Source organism: Opisthocomus hoazin, chromosome 10, assembly GCF_030867145.1.
Source record: "Opisthocomus hoazin isolate bOpiHoa1 chromosome 10, bOpiHoa1.hap1, whole genome shotgun sequence".
NCBI classification, from domain to species: domain Eukaryota; kingdom Metazoa; phylum Chordata; class Aves; order Opisthocomiformes; family Opisthocomidae; genus Opisthocomus; species Opisthocomus hoazin.
Genome location: NC_134423.1, coordinates 32,667,889 through 32,690,009, shown reverse-complemented (window position 1 = coordinate 32,690,009; position 22,121 = coordinate 32,667,889). Strand labels below are relative to the sequence as shown.

Here is a 22,121-nt window from a genome sequence, read left to right as displayed (position 1 = left end):
GGGATCAGGCGAGGAAAGCTAAAGCCCTGATAGACTTAAATCTGGACAGATACATAAAGGGCAACAAGAAAAGCTTCTACAGGTACATCAGTGACAAAAGACAGAGTAAGCAAAACATGGGCCGTCTCTGGAAGAGAATGGGAGACCTGGTTACCCAGCATGTGGAGAAGGCTGAGGTACTCGATGACTTTTTTGCCTCAGTCTACACCAGCAAGTGCTCCCACGCTGCAGCAGGCAAAGAGAGGGACCAGGAGAATGAAGAGCTGCCCACTGCAGGAGAAGATCTAGTTTGAGACCATCTGAGGAACCTGAAGGTGCACAAGGCCATGGGACCTGCTCAGGTGCATCCGCAAGTCCAGAGGGAACTGGTGAATGAAGTTGCTAAGCCACTCTGCATCATATTCGGGAAGTTGCGGCACTCCAGTGAGTTCCCCCTGCCTGGAAAAGGGGAAGCATAACCCTATTTTTAAAAAGGGGAAAGAATGAGACCGGGGAACTACAGGCCAGTCAGTCTCACCTCTGTGCCCAGCAAGATCACGGAGCAGATCCTCCTGGAAACTATGCTAAGGCCCATGGAAAAGAAGGAGGTGACTGGTGACAGCCAGCGTGGCTTCACTAAGGGCAAATTACGGCTGACAAACCTGGGGGCCTTCTGCGACGGGGTTACAGCGTTGGTGGATAAGGGAAGAGCAACTGATGTCATCTACGTGGACTTGTGCAAAGCCTTTGACACTGTCCTGCGCGACATCCTTGTCTCTAAACTGGAGAGACAGGGATTTGATGGCTGGACCACTCGGTGGATAAGGAATTGGCTGGATGATGGCACTCAAAGAGCTGCAGTCAAGGGCTCGATGTCCAAGTGGAGACCAGTGAAGAGTGGCGTTCCTCAGGGGTCGGTACCGGGACCGGTGCTGTTTGACATCTTTGTCGGCGACACGGACAGCGGGGCCGAGGGCACCCTCAGCGAGTTTGTGATGGCACCAGGCCGGGTGGTGCGGTCGACCGGCGGGAGGGGAGGGATGCCGTCCAGAGGGACCTGCACAGGCTGGAGAGCTGGGACCATGGGAACCTCGTGAAGCTCAGCAAGGCCAAGGGCAAGGTCCTGCACATGGGTCAGGGCAATCCCAGGCACAAACACAGGCTGGGCGAGAACGGACAGAGAGCAGCCCTGGGGAGAAGGACTTGGGGATGCTGGGGATGAGGAGCTGCCCGTGACCCGGCAGTGTGCGCTGGCAGCCCTGAAGGACAACCGTGCCCTGGGCTGCATCCCCAGCAGCGTGGGCACAGGGTGAGGGGGGATTCTGCCCCTCTGCCCCGCTCTGCTGAGACCCCCCGGGAGCCCTGCACCCAGAGGAGGCCCCAGCAATGACCCGAGGGCTGGAACCCCTCTGCTGGGAGGAGAGGCTGGGAGAGCTGGGGCTGCTCAGCCTGGGGAGGAGAAGGCACCGGGGAGACCTGAGAGCAGCTGCCAGTGCCTGGAGGGGCTGCGAGAGAGCTGAAGAGGGGCAGGGACAAGGGCAGGGGGTGACGGGACGAGGGGGGATGGCTTTGGACTGGGAGAGGGCAGATTTAGATCAGATCTAAGGCAGAAATTCTTTACGATGAGGGTGGTGAGGCCCTGGCCCAGGCTGCCCAGAGGAGCTGTGGCTGCCCCCTCCCTGGCAGGGCTCAAGGCCAGGTTGGACGGCGCTGGGAGCACCCTGGGCTGGGGGCAGGGGTCCCTGCCCGTGGTAGGGGGGTGGGAACCAGATGATCTATAAGGTCCCTTCCGACACAAACCGTTCTGTGATTCTGTGATTCTCTGACCCAGGGTCGGGGTCCCTGAGGCAGCGGGCAGCGCTGTCCTGGGGTGCTGAGCCCTTTAGGGTGCTCCAAGGCAGGGGACCCTGCCTGTGCACGGGGGCTGGGGGCTGCAGCAGGAGCAGGGGGGAGGCAGCTGCTTGCCCGGCTCGGGGTGGGCAGCGCTGCCGGCTGCCCAGGGCCGTCTGCCAGGACGCTGTCGCAGCACCGTCCCCAGGGCCCGGCACTGTCCCTGCCAGCCGTCCCTGTCCTGGCCGGGGGTACGGGAGTGCGCAGCCAGGGCTGGGGGCCCTGCGGATGTCTGACCCCCCGGGAGGTGCCAAGCAGGGACGGTGGGTCCGAGGTGGGCAGCAAGGTGTCCTGGGGAGGGTCCCGCAGCGCCCGGCGGGACCCCCCTCGGTGGGAGGGCTGGCTGCTCCCGGGGGCACGGTCCGAGCAGGGCTCCCACCGTCTGGGGAGGGCTTTGGCCAGTTTTGGCACTGTCAGGAGGCCCTGCAGCTCTCCCAGTGCCCTGGCCACGTCCACCCCACAGCCCTGTGCCCACCCTCCATCAACGCGGACAGGAGGGACGTGGGGGGACCCCACCTCTCCCAGGGGTGAGGGGCTGCGGGCTCTCCTCCGCGCGGCATTTGACCCCATGGCCAGGGCTGTCACGGCCCAGCCGTGCTCCAGCACTTGTCTAAACACAGAGAGGTGGGAAGCAGCTGCCCAGCGGGGCAGCAGAACTCATTACCCGGGAGCTCATCAGCTAATGAGACCCAGGAGGGGGCCTGGGAATGGGGGGAGCGGGGCCAGGGCAGCGCCGAGGGGCGCATGGGCAAGGGGCCGTGCCCCGGGCAGTGCCGTCGGGTGCAGAGCACCCCGCAGAGCACCCCGCCACGCTCCCGGGACCAGGCTGCCCCCGGACCCCCGCCACAGCCCCCGGCCCCGGGGATGGGCTCTGGGGCAGCGTCAGCCGTCTGAGCACCCAGCGCTGCGCTGCGGCACCGGGCTGGCACCGGCGCGGACCTTGGCCGGGGCAGCGGCTCGGCGCTTCCTCCGGTGAGAGGGCAGAGGGGGTGAACAGCAATCAGCTCGCGTGTTCCCGTGCCACGTCTGCGACGTCGGCGCGGAGATAACGGCCGGTTTGGATGCCAGCATCCTCCTGCAGCCTGGCAGGCGGGGTGGGTACCGGGAGCCGGGCTGCAGGCTGATGCCTCAGGGTGCCGGTGGCTCCCAGCAGCACCGGCGCTGGGTGCCAGGGCGTGCTTGGTGGCAGGAGGGGACCGTGGCAGGGGACCGCTTGGTCCCTGCGCTGCCAGCTGCCCAGGGCCCTGCAACACCCGCACACCGGGGCTTCGAAACGCTGGCGATGGCCCTGCCCAGGCTCCCCAGGGCCGGGGCTGCGGGGCTGCCACGGGCTGAGCAGCGTGCCCAGCGCCAGCGAGCGCGGCAGGAACGCTCGGCTGGTGCTGAGCAATAAACGGGATTTGCCTCGTCACATCTGTGCCACGCCAGTGCCAAGGAGAGCTGAACAAGCTTCATGTGACCGCTGGGACACACGAGTCGGTGAGCACTGGGGTGCTGGCTCACCCCGTGCCACCAGCACTTCCCTGGGAGGGGACGGCCCCGTACCCTGCTGCGCCCAGGGCCTGTGCCCGCTCCGTGCCCCACTGCTGGCTCCGTGCCCCACAGCCGGCTCTGGGGCTGGTGCCTGATACTGCAGAAGGGCTGTGCACACCCCGCACAGGGGGTCCCGTGCCCGCCACCGAGCCCTGGGGCTGTGCGCACCCCGCACAGGGGGTCCCATGCCCGCCACCGAGCCCCGGGGCTGTGCGCACCCCGCACAGGGGGTCCCGTGCCCGCCACCGAGCCCCGGGGCTGTGCACACCCCGCACGGGGGGTCCCGTGCCCGCCACCGAGCCCCGGGGCTGTACGGGGGATTTCCGTGCCCGCTGCCGAACCCTGGGGCTGTGTGCACCCCATACTGGGGGTCCCGTGCCCACCATCACACCCTGGGGCTGTGTGCACCCAGTCTGGGAGTCCCGTGCCCCCACCAAGCCCTGTGGCTGTGCACACCCCATATTGGGGGTCCCGTGCCCACTGCCGAGCCCCAGGGCTGTGTGTGCCTGGTCTGGGGGTCCCGTGCCCCCACCGAGCCCTGGGGCTTTGTGCATCCTGTATTGGGGGTTCCATGCCCACCATCACACCCCGGGGCTGTGTGCACCCAGTCTGGGGGTCCCGTGTCCCCGCCGAGCGCGGGGCTGTGTGCACCCCCTATTGGGGGTCCCACGCCCACCGCCGAGCCCCGGGGCTGTGCACAATGCCGTGTGGGGGTCCCGCACCCCGAGGCACCGCGGGCCCGTGCCGGTGCGGTGCGGTGCGGTGCCCCGGCCCCCCGCCCGCTCCCTGATGGATTTTCCTTCCCGCGGCGGGGCCGGGTTTCCCTGGAAACCTTCGCACCCGCCGGCACCGACACCTGCGGGGCCTGGGAACGCGGCGGGGGGGCCCCTCCCAGCCCGGCCCCCGCCCCCCGCCCGGGGGTCGCCGCGCCCGGGCCGCCCCTCGACGGCACCGCCGGCTCCGGCCCCGGCTCCGGCAGCGGCTCCGCGCCGGGGCTCGGCGGGCGGGCGGCTCGTTAGGAGCAGCGCGTGAAACGCCATTAGCGGTGGCTGCGGGGGACCCCCCCCCCCCCCCCTCCTCCCCCCCCGGCACCGGGCGCGGGGGTCGGCATCGCGCTGAGCCTCGGTGGGCACCGGGGATGCCCAGCTGGGGCCACGCGCTGTGCCGGGGGACGTGGGCACCCAGAGCTGGCAGCGCTGCAGCTGGCACCCCACCGCAGACCCCCCGCCGCAGACCTCCCCCCGCAGGCCTCCCCGCCGCAGACCCCCCCCACAGACCCCCCCCGCAGACCTCCCCCCGCAGATCCCGCCACAGACCCCCCCAACAGACCCCACCGCAGAATCCCCTGCAGACCCCTCTGCAGAACCCCCCCCCCAGACCCCCCCCCAGACCCCTCCACAGACCCCTCCCGCAGACCCCCCCCCAGAACCCACCACAGACCCCCCCGCAGACCGTGCCACAGACCCCCTCGCAGACCCCCCCCCCCGAGAACCCATCACAGACCCCCCCGCAGACCATGCCACAGACCCCCCTGCAGACCCCCCGCAGATCCTGCCACAGACCCCCCCCACAGACCCCGCTACAGATCCCCCCACAGACCACCCCCCCCCCGCAGACCCCATCACAGATGCCCCTACAGACCCCCCCCCCCCCGCAGACCCCGGTGAAGGCCCTGCTACAAACCCTGCTGCCAGCCTCGCTGCAGCCCCCACTGCAGCCCCCCCATTACAGTCCCACTGCAGCCCCCAATGCAGCCCCCCCATTACAGTCCCGCCGCAGCCCCCATGGGGACCAAGCCCCATCCTCAGGCCGGTGCCGGGGGGGGCGAGGGCTGGCAGGGGGGTGGGCAGCACCGAGCAGCCTGACACCGCCGGGGTAAAATTCGTCACCCGCGTGTTCAAAGCCGGCTGCCCCGGCCCCCCGGCCCCCCCGGCCTTTGAAGCGCCGCCGATGCCGGCCACGAAGGTGCCACTTCACACCTCGGGCCCCGCATAAAGCCAGGCTGGCCGGGGTCTCCGGCACACGGCCCCTCAGCCATGGCGCGCTCGGCAGCCCCCGGCCTCCCGCTCCCCACCGCCGCCCTGCTGCGGGACTGCGGCTGCCGCGGACCCCCGGACCCCGAGGGCTACAGCAGCAGCTCGCCCGCACCCTCGCCCGACTCCTGCGGCCTCTCGTCGCCCGCCGCCGCCCGGGGACCCTGCCACGGCCCCGCCGTCCCCCGCCCGCGGCGAGGCCCCGGCGGCAGAAAGGGGGTCCGGGCGGCAGTGGCGGGGGGGCCCGCGGCAGAGCGCCAGCGAGCGGGAGAAGCTGCGGATGCGGCGGCTGGCGCGGGCACTGCTGCGGCTGCGGCACTACCTGCCGCCCGCGCTGGCACCCGCCGGCCAGAGCCTCACCAAGATCGAGACCCTGCGCCTCGCCACCCGCTACATCGCCCACCTCTCGGCCCTGCTGGGGCTCGGCCAGGAGACCCCGGCCCGGCGGCGGGGGGCGGCCCCCCGGCACTGCCCGCTCTGCCCCCAGGGCCTGGGGTGCTGCCAGCCCCCGCACCCCCCACGGCACCCACCAGCCCCGGCCCCGCGGGACGCTTCGCCCGCCGGCACCGCGGGCTGGGGGTCACCTCCGACGGCGGGGACCCCCCTGGAGCTGCGTGGGGCTCCCGGCGTGGGGACGGAGGGCTGGGGGTCGCCCCCCTATAGCCCTGCTGTAGGGACCCCCCTGGAGGTGTTTGGGCTTCCTGGCATGGCGTTCGAGGCCTGGGGGTCACCCCCCTATGGTCCTGCAGCAGGGACCCCCCCAGACGTGCCTGAGATTCCCGACACGGGGATGGGGGCCTGGGGGTCACCCCCCTACTTCCCTGCAGCAGGGATCCCCCTGGAGATGTCTGGGGTTCCCGACATGGGGACGGGGGCCTGGGGGTCACCCCCATACCCCCCCGTGGCGGGGACCCCCCCGGAGCTGCACGGCGCTCTCGACTCCGAAGCGTCGTCCTGGCTGTCCCCTCCCGGCTGCGCAGGGGCCGGGGCCCCCCCGGACCTCCCCGGCGACCCCCTCCTGGACGCGGGGCTGATGCTGCCGGAGCTGCTGGATGCGGGGACGGTCACCCAGGTACGTGGCTGGCGGGGTCAGCGTGGGGTGGGCACGGGGCAAGGCGCAGCCCCCCGCTGCACTCGGAGCCCCCCACCCTTGGCTTGGGGCAGTGTGGGGGCTGGTTTTGGGGTGAGAACAGCCTTGTGTGGGGTCGGGAACGGAGAATTGTCCCCCCCCTCCTCCCTGCAGTGGGTGCATGTGGATCCCTCAGCCCCCACCGATCCCCCCGGTGCCACCGTCCCTTGTGGGCTCTGTCACCTCCCCTTCCTGCTCCCCCGAGACCCCAGCCCTGCCCTGGACCCCCACCCTGTCCTGTCACCGTCTCACCCACCCTCTGCCCCCCCCCAGGAGCTCTCTGCGGACCTGCTCTCGCTCTTGGAGGCTCTGCTCCCGCCGCAGCCCCAGGACTGACCCGGCCGAGCCCCCCGCTCCCCGCTGCCGGAGCCCCCGCTGCCGGAGCCCCCGCGAACGCCATCCGGATGCCTGCGGCTCGGGGACGCGTGGGACAGCTGGGGTGGGGGGACACCATGAGCTGGCTCTTGTGCGAGCCCGGAGCGGTGCTGGGGCGGTTGCGACTGTACAGAAATAAACCCTTGTCCCCCCGCGTGTCGACGCCTGGCTGCTCCCGTGGCAGGAGCGGGCTCGGGGTGGGTGCAGCGTGCCCGGGCCATCGCGTGGGCTCCAGGGGGGGGGACTTGGGGTCCGGAGAGGATGGCTGAGCCGGTGCAGACCCCGCTCTGCAGCAGGGCAGGTCGTGGACATCCCACCAGGCATGGGCAGGGGCTCTGGCATGGATCCGGCACCGCCTTGCCGGGCTGCAGGGGCTGGGGACCGCGGCCCCGGACCCCGCACAGTGCTGGGTCAGATGTGGGTGTTCGGGGTCCAGCAACAGCAGAAGGGCTCGGGCACGGGGTCCTTGGGGCTGGAGACCCCACAGCCAGAGGGTTGTGCGGGGGGCTGCAGACGGGGCTCCCTGCGGGGGGTGGGGGGGCTGGGGAGCCCCTCTCAGGGACCCTGGTGGGGCCTGACAGCCGGGTGCTAACGCGCCGGGGCTCCGGGGCAGGGGATCTGCAGGGCTAATGAGCCCCGCTTATCTGAGATGACTTGCTAATAATGTTAATTCCCGCTGCTGGGGGGGGGGCCAAGCCTTTGAGGTGCAAAGCAGCCCCCCACCCTCCCCCAGGCTGCAGCTCCCCCCAGCCGGGGCTCAGGGGACCTGGGGACATGCTCCGGCTGTGGGGACATGATCTGGCCATGGGGACATGATTTGGCCATGGGGACATGCTCCAGCTGTGGGGACATGCGCTGGCCATGGGGACACGCGCTGGCCATGGGGACACGCTCTGGCCGTGGGGACACGCGCTGGCCATGGGCACATGCTCTGGCCATGGGGACACTCTCCGGCTGTGGGGACACGCTCTGGCCGTGGGGACATGCCCTGGCTGTGGGGACATGATTTGGCCATGGGGACACGCTCCGGCTGTGGGGACACGCGCTGGCCATGGGCACATGCTCTGGCCATGGGGACACGCTCTGGCTGTGGGGACACGCTCTGGCCGTGGGGACACGCGCTGGCCATGGGGACATGCTCCGGCTGTGGGGACATGCTCCAGCTGTGGGGACACGCTCTGGCTGTGGGGACATGCTCTGGCCATGGGGACATGATTTGGCCATGGGGACACGCTCTGGCCATGGGGACACGCTCTGGCTGTGGGGACACGCGCTGGCCATGGGGACATGATTTGGCCATGGGGACACTCTCCGGTCGTGGGGACAGCAGCAGTCTGGGGCAGCCTGGCAGGGAGAAGGGACCGGTGGGTCTCTGGATCCCCCAAACGATGCACCCCAAAGCGAGGAGCCTTTGTGCACGCCGACGCCGGGCCCCAGCAGCAGCGGTCCCAGCCCCGGCAGGGCAGGGTGCAGCACCCAGGCGGGCTGGGGGCTGTGGGCTAGGGGCTGCGGGCTGGGGGCTGGTGCAGGTCCTTCCCCTGGGGCAGGCAGCCGCACAAGGTGCTCAGGGTGGGATTTGGGATGAGCCTGTGCAGCGGGAGCAGGAGAGGGGGCTCTGATCTCAGGGCACAGCCGTGCATGCGTGTGCATGCGTGTGCATGCGTGTGCATGCGTGTGCATCGGCAGGAACGCGCGTCTGAGCCTGCGCGTGTCTGCTCCTGTGTCTGCGTGGGTGGCGTGGGGCGAAGGACCAAGCCGTTCCAGGCGGGCTGGCTACGTCAAGGAGCAACCCGAGCTCCCAAGGGCATCCCACCGGCCCAGCGCGGAGGTGGCTGCAGGCACCGGCGCGACGGTGCTGCCCGCTCCGCTGCCCCGCTTTCCGCCGCCCCGCCGCTCGCTGCCGGGCACGGATGCAGGAGCCCTTGGCGGGGAGACCCGGCAGCGCCTGAGCAGCGGCCCCGCCATGGCTCGGCTGAGCGGTGCTGGGTGGGACGCCCTGGCTGGAGGTGAGGCGGCTGGGGGTCCCCCGGGGGCTCCGGCTCTGGGCTGGGAGGGTCTCTGTCCCCGTGTGGGACCACGGGGGATGCTCCGGGGTGGGGGGTGGATGGGCAGGAGGAATGGCCTGGGGTAGGGGGTGGGTTGGGGCAGCTGAGACCGTCTGCCAAGGACCCCCTGCAGCTTCGTGGGGACTGAGGGGGTCTCTGGGGGCTGGAAGAGCAGCAGGGATGCAAAGAGCACCCAAAGAGCAGACGGGGGTGGGGGTCCCGGTGCAGCACCGCAGCCCTGGGCAGGAGCAGGGCTCCCTGGGATGGGGCCTCCTGTGCTGAGCGTGACCTGTCCCCACCTTGAGCCCCCACCCCGGGGGCTGCCGCTGCCTGTCCGCCTGTCCCAGCAGGAGGGGGCCGGCCGGACCCGGACCCCGCGGTGGGGAACGCCAGCGCCGGCAGCCTGCCGCCCCCCGAGCAGGGCTGCGCCTGGAGCCCCCGGGCCGAGGGCGGCGAGGAGCCCCCGCCGCTGCCCACCTTCTCGCCCGCCGCCCAGGCCCGCGTCGCCGTCACCTTCGCCCTCTTCGCCGTCTCGGCTGGATGCAACCTGGCGGTGCTGCGGGCGGCGGGGGGCCGGCGGGGCGGCCGGCGGTCCCACATCCGCCTGCTGCTGCTGCACCTGGCCGCCGCCGACATGCTGGTGACGGTGGCGGTGATGCCGCTGGACGCCGTCTGGAACATCACGCTGCAATGGCGGGCGGGCGACCTGGCCTGCCGCCTCCTCATGTACGTCCGGCTCCTGGCCATGTACGCCTCCGCCTTCGTCACCGTCGTCATCAGCCTGGACCGGCAGGCCGCCATCCTGCGCCCGCTGGCCATCGCCCGCGCCCGCAGCAGGAACCGCATCATGCTCTACGTCGCCTGGCTCCTCAGCGCGGGGCTCTCGGTGCCGCAGGTACCCGTCCCCGGGGGTCCCCTCCAGCCCCGCGCCCCGCGCCCGGTGCCCACCCGGCTCCCGGGATGCCCAGCGCGCTGGCTGGGGTCGCTCCCAGGGCTGGTGCTGCCGCCCGCCCCGCGGGATGGGGATGGAGGGGGCTTGGAGGAGAGGCGGCCGAGCTGGGCAGCGCAGGAGGGGCTGTGGCAGCGTCCCCCTCCACCCCGCGCTGCCCCCCCACCCCGCCGCGTGCCCCGGCCCCCCGGGAGTGGGGAGCGGAGCCGGCGCAGGGGTGGCTGCGGGTCCCACTCCCATGGGCAGGATCAGACCCCGTGGCTCCGGTGGTCCCCTGCCCTTGGGAGGCGCGGGGTCCCCCGTCACCCCGCGGCCCCGGGGAGGAGGCTGCCATCCCACCGCCGCTCTGCCTCCAGCTCTTCCTCTTCCGCACGGTCACCCTCCGCCCCCCGCACAACTTCACCCAGTGCACCACGCGCGGCAGCTTCCCCCAGCGCTGGCACGAGACCCTCTACAACATGCTCGGCTTCGCCTGCCTCTTCCTCCTGCCGCTGCTGGTCATGGTCTGCTGCTACGCGCGCATCCTCCTGGAGATCTCCCGACGCATGGGCTCCAGCCTCTGTGAGTGCCCGGCACCCGGCTGCCGCGTCCCCGCGCCTGGGGGGCTCTGCGGGGACCCTGGGCAGGGGGGAGGGCTGGCCAGGGCTGTGCGGGGACCCCCCTGGCCCTCCCTGGGGCTGTGGGGTCCCCGTCCCGTCCGGGCAGCCGAGTGTCCCTTGCTCACGGTCGTGCCACCGCAGTCTCCTCGCAGGACGTGTCGCTGCGGTGCTCCAGGAACAACATCCCGCGGGCACGGCTGCGGATGCTGAAGATGAGCCTGGTCATCGTCTCCTCCTTCATCCTCTGCTGGACCCCCTACTACCTGCTGGGGCTGTGGTACTGGTTCTGCCCGCGGGTCATGGAGAAGAGGGTCTCACCGGCCCTCACCCACATCCTCTTCATCTTCGGCCTCTTCAACGCCTGCCTGGACCCCATCACCTACGGGCTCTTCACCATCCCCTTCCGGAGGGGCTGGGGCTGCCCCTGCAGGCAGGGCCCCGAGCCCCAGCCGCCGTCCCCAGCCACCGGCTCCTTCCGCTGCTCGGCCTCCTCGCTGCCGCCCAAGCGGGGCGTCCCGGGGGCACCGGGGCAGCGGGCGCCGGCCGCACCGGAGCTGCCCCCTGGTCCCAGCTCCTGCCAGAGCAGCTCCCTGTGAGGGCCCCGCGCCCACGGGGACATCCCGGGGTGCTCAGCAGGCACCCAGGCTGCGGGCAGGAGGGAACCGGTGGCAGGATGGCGAGGGCAGGGACGGGGTCACCGCTGCTCTTTCCGCGCCCCAAAGTGCCGCTGCGGGCAGCAGTGTGAGCCCCCCCCGGCCCCCCCTGGGCACAGCCGCTGGAGCAGAGCCCACCGCAGCAATAAATTGTCCCACGGCCACCTCCCGTCCTGCCTCTGTCCCCAGCCGTGAGCTGGGCTGGGGTCCCCAGAGCCAGTGCTGCTGGGCACGGGCTGGGTGGGACCCCGACCCGCTGGCCCTGGGGGTGGGTGGTCCGGAGCTGGTCCGGGCAGCTCCTGTCCCCGCCATGGGGGCCCTGGGCAGGCCCACGGGCTGGGTGCTGCCCTCCCCGCGGCACCGAGCCCGCAGCAGCCCCTGGGCGGGGGGATGCCAGGGCCATCCCTCGCACCCCCCGGCAGCTCCGCTCCCAACGGGAGCTCGGCTGCTGCCGAAGGCCGTCGCGAGGCGCGGGCGCCCGGCTGCTCGGCAGCCGCCCAAGGCCATCGCTACCGCGGGAGCTGGCGCAGCCGGGAGAGGCGGGGGAGCTGGGGAGGGGGCTGCAGCAGGGGCTGCGGGTGCCTGGGCCCCTCGCTCCCCCCCGCACCCCGGAGCAGCCGGTCTGAGCCCCCCCTGCGGTGCCGGGGTCAGCGTCGGGGCGAGGGATGGCTCCAGCGAATGGCCCTGCCGTCCCCCCCATTGGGGAAAGGTTACTGGGAGAACTGGGGTCACCAGCCCCCGTTGCCAGGGGGGACCCCAGACCGAGGGATTCGCCCATAGCCCCGGGGAAGCCCCCCCACGAGCTGGCCATGTCCGCGGGGGGACGGCTGGGAGAGCTGCTCCTGCTGCCGGGCTCTCCCCGGCTGCGGCATCTGGTCCGGCCGGCGGCACTGAGCCGGCGCGCGGCAGGGCTGCGGTAGCCGGCTGCACCAAACCAGCTCCGCTGGGGCAGGGGTCTGCCGAGGGCCGGGGGAGCGGTGGGCAGCACCCCGGTGGGCACTGAGCCCAGCTGCGGGGCGCTGAGGGGCCGGGAGCCCGACTGGGCGGCGGGAGCCGAGGGCAGCGCGCGCGGCGGTGGCCGTGCCCGGGTGCCCGTGCTGGGAGCGGTGCCCAATAACGGCAGCGCGAACCACGGTCGCAGGGGTTTATTACGAAGTGGCAGAGTAAACGGGCAGTGGTGCCGGTCTGGCTCCGGAGCAGCGATCCCGCGCCCGCTCAGCGGCTGGCGGCGGTGGCCGGTGCTGGTCTCCCGGGGGCTCTCGGAGGGGGGGGTCCCCCAGGGACGGGTCTCCATTTCGTGGGGCGCCAGGGACCAGGGCGGTGGTCCTAGGGGTGCGTGGGTTCCTCGCTGCTGCTGGGGTAGGGATGGGTGGAACGGAGCTGCGCCCGCTCCCGCTGCCTGCGGGACACGGTGGGACGCGTGGGTGGCCAAGCCGCAGCCACGGGCTCACGTAAGCGTGAAAACGGGGCACGCTGCTTGCTCCCGCGGCAGAGAGGGGCTGGGGAACGCTCCCCGGCGAGGATGGGGGCTTGCAACGCGATGGACACCACCAAGCAAGGAGCCCCTGCTGAAACCTCGCCCCCATTTCTGGGCCAGCGGCTCCCGGGACGCTGCCGCCGGCCTCGGCCCTGCTGCGGGGACGAGCCTGCCCGCTGCGGCACCCAGCGCGGCTGCGCCCACCCCTCCTCTGCCCGCCGCCCGCCGCGCAGCTCCCCTCCGGGAGAACGGCACGCGGGCTCAGGAGGTGGGCGCTGGGGGGGTCAGCGCTGCCCCAGCCCCTCGCCGGCCCCGGCAGAGCTCACCGGTGTGAGCGGGCAGCGCGTGGCCTTGCCGGACGCCCGGCTGCACCCTGCGGCCGCATCGGGCTCGCAAGGTGCACCGGGCATCGGGCAAGGGGCCGGAGGGGTGAGCCGAAGCCCAGCGAGCCCCCCCGCTTCCCGGGGAGGGGGCGAGCGGGCAGAGGGCCGCAGGGCAGGCGAGGGCAAAGCGGGAGGCGATGCTGGGGGGGGTGTGCCGGGGGGTGCCTGTTCGAAGGGGACGTGCAGGGGGTGCCCGTACTTGGGTGGCCGCTTTCCACCTGGCTCAGCAGCGTCTCGTCAGCCCCCGCTTCTCCCAGCCCCCTCCCCCCGGCAGCACCCTGCAGAAAACGGAGGTGCAGCGTGGCCCGGGCTGCCCGCCCGCTCCCCCCCGCAGTCCGGGCGCGGGGCGGCTGGGGCTCTAGGTGCCGGCCGCGCCGCTGCCGGGTCTCTTCTCGGTGAAGAAGCTTTTGAGCAGCATCACTTGCCCGATGCTGACCACGAAGAGGATGAGGGTTTCCCCAACCGACCAGTACGAGACCCGGCCGTTGAGGTCTTCGGCTCGGCTCCGGTCCTGCGCTTCCCGCAGGCGGTAGTGAGTCTGGGAGTCGATCACCGTGTTCAGAGCCTCGTGGATGGTGACGCAGGCGGACTCCATCTGCGGAGACAAGCACGCTCCGTCGCTCCTGCCTCGGCACAGCTCGGGCCGGGTGCTTGTGGCCGAGGACTGCGCTGGGGCACCCAAGAGCAGGCCAGCAGCACCCTGCCAGCCCTGACCCCAGAGCGGCTGGAGACCGCCCGGCGGAGGAGCCGGCTGCGAGCACCGTAGCACAACTGGGACCCCGGGGGCCAAGGGCAGGGTCTGGGTCCCAGCCCAGGGTGCGGCCACCCCCGTGAACTCACACCGAGGGGTGGAAAAGCCTTGCTGCACCCCCCTTGGGCGGGATGGAAACGGGGTGCTCGGGTGGGGGAGGTTCAGGCCCCGAGCAGCCCCCGCCGCCGCTCTCTGCCCGCGGTGCCGGGAGCAGGACGCAGCCCGCACGCAGCGGGGCGGTTGGCTGGCGGTTGGCACTTCTGCATTTGTGAGGGGGAGGGGGGTGAGCCCCCAACCCGTCCCGCGGGGCCATTTGGCCGCAGGCAGGAGCCGCGGCGGCACGCAGCGACCCACCTGCGTCAGGGCGGTGACGCGGTTGCTCATGTCGGGCAGGATGGGCGGCTCGTCGCCCACCTGGAAGTCGAAGTAGACGGTTTTGTGCGAGAAGGTGGAGAACTCGTTGCTGAAGCAGAAGGTGTAGACGCCGTGGACTTCGGCGCGGTGCGGGAAGCTGTCGTACTGCTTCTTGGTCTCCTTGTAGATCGTCCTGCCGTTGGGGTCCTCCACGTAGCAGTCCACGTCGTAGTGGCCGCCGGTGATCACCTGCGCAAGGAGACCCAGGTCCGCCCCGCAGACAGCAGCCCCGCCGGACCCCGTGCCCGCAGCGAGCAGGCACCGTGCCCACGGCTGCCCAGGCTGGGGGACCCCCGGGAAGCTGCACCCCACAGCGCCCGCAGCTCGGGTGGGTGCCCGGGCAGGGGGACAGCCCGGGCCAGCCGCCATGGCCGGGTTGGGGGCTCCTGAGGCCACATCCCGGTCCTGGCTCCGAGGCGGGCACCACTGGGACGGGGCCAGGGTTGGGGACGGCTGGGGGGAGCTGGGGGTGCGCGGGAGAGGTGGGGCTGCCGCCTGGCCGGGGGTCTGCGGGGCAGGGGGAGCAGGGTGGGGGGCACGGGGAGGGCAGGGGAAGCGGGGGTGGGGGGAGGGCAGGGGTGGGGGTGGCGGGCAGGGCAGTACCTGGTAGTCCAGCGTGAACTTGAGGCCGCGCTCCAGCTCCTGGTGGAAGCACTGCTTGTCGCTGTCGGGCAGCTCGAAGGTCAGCTCGGTGCCGCCGGCCCGCAGCGCGCACAGCAGCAGCAGCAGCAGCGCCCGCAGCCCGCACCGCGCCCGCAGCCCGCACCGCGCCATCCCGTCCGGCCCCGCCCACGCCCCGCCCACTCCTGACGTGGCGCCCGCCCGGCCCCGGCACCGCCAGGGGCGCCGCTTCCGCTGGGGGGCGGCCCCGGGCTGCGGCACCGCCCCGGGGGGCGGGGGGGCCCCGGAGGGGCGTGGCCGCAGCGGGGGGGCGTGGCCGCAGCGGGGGGCGTGGCCCCGCTCCGGCCAGCGCCCAGCCCTTCCTCGCCGCCGCCGTACCGCAAGCAGCCCGTCCTGCCGCATGACGTCACGCTCCGACACGGTGCTCCCCGCACCCGCGCCGCAGCGTTCCCGCACGGGCGCGCTGCCTGCCGCCGGCTGAGGGCCTCCGGCGCCGCTCAGCGACGGGCAATCGCCAGCCGCCGGACGGAGCAGGTGGACTGCGGGATTCGAAACCCCACGCGCTAACGTGTGAGACACGCCTGGTCATCACGGGGGAAATCCACCCGAAATTCGGCCTGCGGGAAGTGGAAACTTTGAGGCTGTGGAAACATAAGCCCAGCTGTGCCCTCGGTAGCTGTTTCAGTCTAAAACGCACTTCCGGCGAAGATTCCCGCGCCGCTTCGTGCGGGAGCTGTGCGGAGCTCGGCGGCAGCCCGGAGGCAGACGGCTGACGCCCTGGGCCACGCCGGAAGCAGCGACGGCAGCGTGCGCCGGGCCGAGCGAGGTGAGGGCAGAACCCGGCGGCAGCCGCGGCGGGGCGAGACTGCTCCCACGCGCTTCCCAGCGCGGTGCTGCCTGTGCCGTGGACACGGGGACTTCATCGCACAGACCCGCGGGAGCTGTTCGCGCTTGGGCTGGTCCGAGCGGCCGACACGACGTTCGGGTCCGAAACGCGCGCCGAGCCAGCGGCACAGGGGCGTGGGCCGGGTTCCTTGCGGTGGGTTTGGCAGCTGCGGCACGCATCCAGCCCCTGGTCCCTGCTGAGCGCGGGGCGAGGAGTGCTCGCCGCCGCTGGCCGGTGGCCGGCTGGGGCTGGGGCTGTGCGGGTGGGGATGGGAGCAGGTGGCAGCGCACGGTCTCGCTGCCCGGGTGCTGCAGACCTGCCACGTGCTGCTCTCGCAGGCCCAGTCCTGCAGCGGGGTGCGGTAGGGCTGGGTGCCCGGGGGTCCCTGTGTGGCAGGATGGAATGGCAGCCGCAGCCCCCCCTCCAGCCGTGCGGACACACGGCTGGCTCGACCTCGCGCTGTGCCAGGACGGTGATGTGCCTGTCCCGCCGCTGCTCCCCCCGCCTCTCGCTCAGCTCTGCTTTGGCCCCAGAGGACTGTCGCTGCGTGGGGTCAGCAGGAGAGCGGGGTCCTGGCTGCGGTGCTGTGCTGTGTGACGAAGCCCTGACGCTCACCACGAGCTCCCCCGTCCCACACGGACAGGCTGGGAGCTCCCTGCCCAGGAATCCGGTGCTCGGCGTTGCTCAGTGTGCTGGGAAACGCCCCTGAACCTTGGTTTGACGGAGACAAACCCGTTCCCGATCCCGGCCCGCTGCAGGCACCGGGCTGCAGCGGTGTCGGGGTTAGCTCAGCCTCTGGAGCTCCGCAGTGCCTGGAAGTCTCCGAGGCGGAGGATCGTCCTCCTCTGCAGTGCAGTGCGGGTACCGACGCACCCGGGGCTGGGGAGGGGTCTTTCTGCTCGTCCCACCTCGCGCAGCATCAAGCTCCTTCCCTTCCCGGTAGGCACTTCACAAACTCGTCAGCCCCGCGGCTCCCTGGCATGGGGCTCCAGGCGGGTTTCCGTGTCGGGACGAGCGGGGTGGAAGAGAAGCGGGTTGTAAGTAATTTATGGGGCCAGGCTCTTTGCAGTGGTGCCCAGCGACAGGACAAGGGGCAACGGGCACAAACTGGAGCAGAGGAAGCTCCAGCTGAACACAAGGAAGAACTTCTTCCCTCTGAGGGTGACGGAGCCCTGGCCCAGGCTGCCCAGGGAGGCTGTGGAGTCTCCTTCTCTGGAGATATTCCAGCCCCGCCTGGCCGCGGTGCTGTGCAGCCTGCTGTGGGTGACCCTGTTTGGGCAGGGGGTTGGGCTGGGTGACCCACAGAGGGCCCTTCCAGCCCCGACCATTCTGTGATTCTGTAACGAGGAGCAGGCGAAGCGCAGGCGGGAGCCTTCGTGCGCAGCCTGCTGATCCCGGCCGATCTGGGTCGGTCTCGCAGGCAGTCGCTCCTGGAGGAAGGTCCAGCAGTGAACGCAGAGCGCCAGAGACCCCGCGGCTGCCCGGGCTCCGTGCCCGGGCTCCCCTGACAGCTCCGGCGACGCAGGAGCAGGAACCTCCGGATTGAGCCCCTGGGCACGCGTCTGACCCCCGCAGCCCCCCGCGCTTCCCCGGTGCTGGGCGACCGCTCGGTGCGGGAACCGTCACGATTCTGCAGGGACAGCGCTGGCTTGGAGCCTTCCTGGGAAGCACGTGGTGACACGGCTACTGGGCCATCACTTCCTCGAAGTCGGAGAGCTGCCGCATCTGCTCCGCTTGCATGGAGTGTCTCCGGAGAAGCTTCCTTTTGGCTCTCAAGTCGCCCCGTCTGGGCGAGCTGGGCGCGACGGGGACCAGCACCTTCAGGCCAGCAGCAAGCGGGGAGGAGGATTTGCTGCTGGAGCCGATGTCGGGGATGGGGGGGTTGGGGTTCACGTTCAGGGGGGGCAGATATCCGGGCCTTGTCTGGGAGATGTGGTCCAGCAGCAGGGTCCCGGACCCGCGCCTCTCCAGCAAGCCGGGCGGCCGGCGCCGGACGGTCCCGGGCGACGTGCCGGCGATGCCATCCAGCGAGTCCCGCGAGCCACCCAGCAAGGCCAGGTGGGACCCACTGAGCTTCCTCCTCTCCGAGGGCACCTTCCCCGCCTCGGCCGGGCCGGGCGCGCCGGCGAGCGGCGCGTCGCAGTCGTAGTGCTCGGCACCCAGCCTCCTCCAGTGCAGCGCGTCCGCCGCCGCGGCCGAGCTCTCCGGCTCTTGGGGGACCGTGCTCCTCCGGGGCAGGCGCGGGTGGGCGGCCTGGCTCTTCTCGTAGGTGGCTTTCCTCGGAGCCTGCTCGTCCACCGGCGGGAAGAGAGAGGGGTCTTTGCTCTTGCCGCCGCCGCTGCCGCTCCGGGCGAGGGGAGCCTTTTTGGAGAGCGAGAGGTCGGCGATGGCCGTGACCACCTGGCCGTCCCCGCAGAGCCGCGTGTCGTCGCGGTGCGCGGGGGCTGCCAGCACCGAGGGCGCGATCAGACCCCACGGCTCCGAGCGCAGGCGCTTCAGCTGCGGCAGGCGGGCTCGCCTGGCCGCCGCGGCTCCCCGGCCCGGGGAGGGGGGCTCGCCGGCAGCCCTGGCAGAGGGGCTGTCCCCGGGCTGCGACGGCTGCGGGATGAAGACGCCGGTCTCCCTGTCGGCGGAGGAAGGTGCCGAGGCAGGAGTTTTCCGGTGGGCGCTGGCGGCTGCTGCGCACGCCTCGGGAGGGGCCCTCTCCTTGAACTCCAGTGAGGGGGGAACGTTCAGGTACTGCCTGGCGGTCTTGGTGCCAGCGGCCGACTTGTCCATGGTGATGATGATGACCTCCTTCCCCTTGGCCTTGCAGGCGTTCAGGAGGTGCTGCAGCACGTCCTTGTCGTCGGCGTTGATGGCGTGGACCAGAGCCGACGCTCCCGAGTGGTCCTCCAGGCTGGGGTCTGCCCCGTTCTCCAGCAGCAGGGACACCACGTCCCCCCCGGCGCCGCGCAGGCAGGCGTGCATGAGGGCTGTTTTCCCGGACTTGTCCTGGATGTTGGGGTCGGCTCTGTTGTCCAGCAGGTACTTCACCATCTTGGCCTTGCTGATGCTCTGCTGGTCGACGTGCTTGGTGATGCAGGCCACCATCAGGGCGGTCTCCCCTTTCTCGTTGCTCTCGTTGATGTAAGCCCCCCCCTCCAGCAGCAGCCGCGTCAGCCGGAGCCGGCCAAGCCACACTGCCTTCAGGAGGGAGTTCCCCCCCACCTCCAGCTCCGTCACCTCATCCATGGCACCGGCCGGCGCTCACCGGTGGGCAAAGACGGCGTCCGCCGGCCGCTGTGGAAGGAACCGTGAAGGAGACGTGAGGCTCGCTCCTCAGCGCTGCCCCTCGCCCCTGCCCTCCCCTCCCGGGGCTGTCGTGCCCTTGGCCCTGCTCCGCGTCCCGCCGCCTCTCTGACCACGGCCACCCCACGCCGCGGCACCAGGAGCCCCCCGCAGCCACCCCCCGCCCGCGTGCGGCACCGCAGCCCCTGCACACGGGGTCTGGGGGTGCCTGGGGGGGGTCTGGGGGTGCCCGTGGGCCGAGGCAGGCGAGCGGCAGCGGGGGGAAAGGCTGGCTCCCCTCGGGCACCTCCCGGGCAGGAGGAGCGGGTCTCTGCCGGCGGGGAGATGCCGCGGCGCTGCCTGCTCACGGCCGTGCCACGCGCTGGCATTGGGCCCCTCGCAGCGACCTCATCTTTAGGGTGCACTCATGGCCTCAAGCTGCGTCAGGGGAGGCTCAGGTCGGATATTTGGAAAAATTTCATCACTGAAAGAGCGGTCAGGCGTCGGCCCAGGCTGCCCAGGGCAGTGGGGGAGTCCCCATCCCTGGAGGGGTTCAAACGCCGTGTGGATGTGGCACCTGGGGACAGGGTTTAGCAGGCATGGGGGTGTTGGGGTGACGGCTGGACCTGATGATCTCAGAGGTCTTTTCCAACCTTAATAATTCTGTGATTCTACGGTATCTTTCTCTGTCAGCCTTCCTCTCTTCCAGGTGTGCCAGAAGACTTGGCCACCTGGCCCGCGTGTGCCAATTGCCCTGGATTGCCCTGACCAGCCCCACCTGAGACCCCCACCCCCCACCCCCCCGCCTCTATTTAAACGCTGGCCCAGCCCCCAGGCCCGGGTTGAGCTTTGCAGGTGCCTGAGGCTCCCTCCAGACCAGACCAGACCTGCACATTGGGCTTCGCTCATCGACCGGGACCCGGCTTGCCACCTTCCCCTGGCCTGAGGGCTGTTGGTGGGACCTGTCCCTGCCCTGCTGACGAGGTCTCGTCCCCGGCCTGCGCGGGGGCCACCCTCGGCTTACGGCTCGTCCCCCCTGGCAGAGCAGCGCTGCTCTCGTCGCTCCCCGGCGATGCTCCTCAGCTTGCCTCGCTCAGCTCCAGCCCCGCTTCGCCAGCGGCCGCGCCGACGTTTGCCTGGACGCAGCTCATTTCCGCGAGCGCCGGAGAACCCGCGGCGGTCGCGGTGCCGAGGTGGGTCCCGCCGCGTCGGGCTAGGGCTCTGGGGACGTAACGCCGAGCGTGCTGGGGACAGCGCGAGCATGTCCCATGGCTTCCTGGGCTCCGCGGGCTCCTCCGCTGCCTCGCTGCTGAAGGAGACGCCGAGCAGCCGCGGCCTCGCTGCCCGGAACCCCGCGCTGCGGGCGCAGCGTCCCTCGCAGTGCCCCGCAGCAGGGCTGCCGCGGGGGGACCCACCGGTGCCGCGGGGGGACCCACCGGTGCCGCGGGGGGACCCACCGGTGCCGCGGGGGGACCCACCGGTGCCGCGGGGGGACCCACCGGTGCCGCGGGGGGACCCACCGGTGCCGCGGGGCTCTGAGCCAGGCGAGGCTCCCAGCATCGCGGCCCCAGGGGCGTCACCAGACCCCGCAGCGCCAGCACCTGGGGGGGGCTCAAGGCCGTGCTGGGGGGACCCGCAGGTGCCCAGCGCCATGGGAACACTGCCCGGGCGCAGGGACGGACCAGGGGCCCGGCCACGCGCCTGCCCCCCGCTCCTGCTGTGCCCACCCCGCCCCTGAGCACCCCACCCGCGAGGGACCCCCCCCCCGAGCCCCCCATGCTTTGCCCCGAGTGCTCGGTGGCTCTCCCCCGGACCCCCCCCACGGTGGGGTCTGCAGGCTGCCCTGCCCTTCCCCGCCGGCCCCGGGCGCGTCGATCTGCGGTTCGGGGGCAGCTGTCGGTGCCCGCACCGGGGGCATCGCCCCCCGCCCACCCCCCCCAAGGCACAAGCGGCGTCGCCCCCCTCCCCGGGGCCGCGGCCCCCCCGCCGCTCGGCCCCGCGTCGCTCCCCCGACGGCTCTCACCTCCGTCCCCCGGTCCCGGTGCCGCCGGGGGGTCCCGGCCCCGCCCGTCGGGAGTGCGGGGGGGGGTGCGTGGTCCCCCCCGCGGGGCCGTCCCGCTGCCGCTGTCCGAGGTTCTGGGGGGGGGGGGACCCTGCCCCGGCACCCGCCGCCTGCTCCGCTCCGGTACCGGCAGCCGGGCCCCCCCCCCCCCGCCCGCGCGCTCCGGGCGGCTGCGTCACGCGCGGCCCGACCCGCGCGGGGGGGGGGGCGGCGCCTCCGCCCCCGGCCGGGTGCGGGGGGGGGGGTGCGGGGCTGTGTCCCTGCCCGCCCGCGGGGGCGCGTGTGCGGGGGCGGGTGGGGGGGTGTGGGTGTCCGGGCGGCGCCCACGTGTGCGGGGGGCCGGGGAGGGGGTGTCCGTGCGTGTGCAAGGTGCGTGTTCCTGCACGCGTGGGTGGCCGTCAGTCTGTGCGTGCGTGGGGGGGGTGGGCGTGGGTGCGCACCGTCGGGGGTGTCCGTGTCGCGGGGGTGCGCGTGTGTCCGTGCGTGTGCAAGGTGTGTTGCTGCGGGCGTGGAGCTGTGCCTGTGCGTGGGGGGTGCGCCGCGGGTGGGTGTCCCCGCACATGTGTGTTTGCCAGGGTGCCCGTGTCCATGTGTCCCCACACACATGTGTTTGCCTGTCTGCCCGTGTGCGGGGTGCCTGTGTCCATGTGTCCCCGCACACGTGTGTTTGCCTGTCTCCCTGTGTGCGGGGTGCCCGTGTCCATGTGTCCCCGCACACGTGTGTTTGCCAGGGTGCCTGTGTCCATGTGTCCCTGCACACGTGTGTTTGCCTGTCTGCCCGTGTGCAGGGTGCCCGTGTCCATGTGTCCCCGCACACGTGTGTTTGCCTGCCTGCCCGTGTGTCGGGTGCCCGTGTCACTGTGGGGCTCCATGCCCGGGGGGGGAGCTGAGCCACGCGTGTTCCCCGCTGCCTGCGTGTGCTGCCCGTGCCCGCTGCGTGCCCCGTGCTGTGACGCTGCTCAGCTCCCGCTGTGGGGAGCACCCAGCACCAGCGTGGGCACCCGGGGGGCTTTGCCCCCTCTGTCTGGAGGGTTTCCAGCCCCAGTGGGCCCAGCCATGAGCAAACTGGTCT

General features: G+C 71.9%; 4 protein-coding genes across 11 annotated transcripts; 2 read left to right on the top strand and 2 right to left on the bottom strand.

The window, feature by feature from the left end:
- The first annotated feature begins 5,438 nt into the window (after positions 1–5,438).
- On the top strand, positions 5,439–6,900 carry LOC142362528 (uncharacterized). The gene is given in 4 exon segments (XM_075431250.1): positions 5,439–5,666; positions 5,668–6,123; positions 6,280–6,507; positions 6,838–6,900. Coding segments are annotated over 4 exon segments (975 nt in total).
- Positions 6,901–8,902: 2,002 nt separating this feature from the next.
- LOC142362527 (putative gonadotropin-releasing hormone II receptor) lies at positions 8,903–11,135 on the top strand. Its single transcript, XM_075431247.1, has 4 exons — positions 8,903–8,942; positions 9,518–9,879; positions 10,290–10,494; positions 10,674–11,135. The coding sequence occupies exons 1-4, from the start codon at positions 8,903–8,905 to the stop codon at positions 11,126–11,128; spliced, it is 1,062 nt and encodes a 353-aa protein (XP_075287362.1). The 3' UTR covers positions 11,129–11,135.
- Positions 11,136–12,315: 1,180 nt separating this feature from the next.
- TMED3 (transmembrane p24 trafficking protein 3) lies at positions 12,316–14,988 on the bottom strand. Its single transcript, XM_075431251.1, has 3 exons — positions 14,814–14,988; positions 14,151–14,399; positions 12,316–13,640 (listed from the first exon to the last, which is right to left on the bottom strand). Exons 1-3 carry the CDS (start codon positions 14,982–14,984, stop codon positions 13,404–13,406), a joined length of 657 nt encoding a protein of 218 aa, XP_075287366.1. The 5' UTR covers positions 14,985–14,988; the 3' UTR covers positions 12,316–13,403.
- Positions 14,989–17,383: 2,395 nt separating this feature from the next.
- ANKRD34C (ankyrin repeat domain 34C) lies at positions 17,384–21,190 on the bottom strand. Of its 8 annotated transcripts, none has more exons than XM_075431240.1 (3): positions 21,011–21,190; positions 19,875–20,344; positions 17,384–18,999 (listed from the first exon to the last, which is right to left on the bottom strand). In XM_075431240.1, exon 3 carries the CDS (start codon positions 18,949–18,951, stop codon positions 17,401–17,403), a length of 1,551 nt encoding a protein of 516 aa, XP_075287355.1. In that variant the 5' UTR covers positions 18,952–18,999; positions 19,875–20,344; positions 21,011–21,190; the 3' UTR covers positions 17,384–17,400. The 8 variants fall into 8 exon arrangements, with proteins under 8 accessions (XP_075287355.1, XP_075287358.1, XP_075287354.1 ...); XM_075431243.1 differs by having other exon boundaries at positions 20,012–20,344; XM_075431239.1 differs by having other exon boundaries at positions 20,076–20,344.
- Positions 21,191–22,121: the final 931 nt, after the last annotated feature.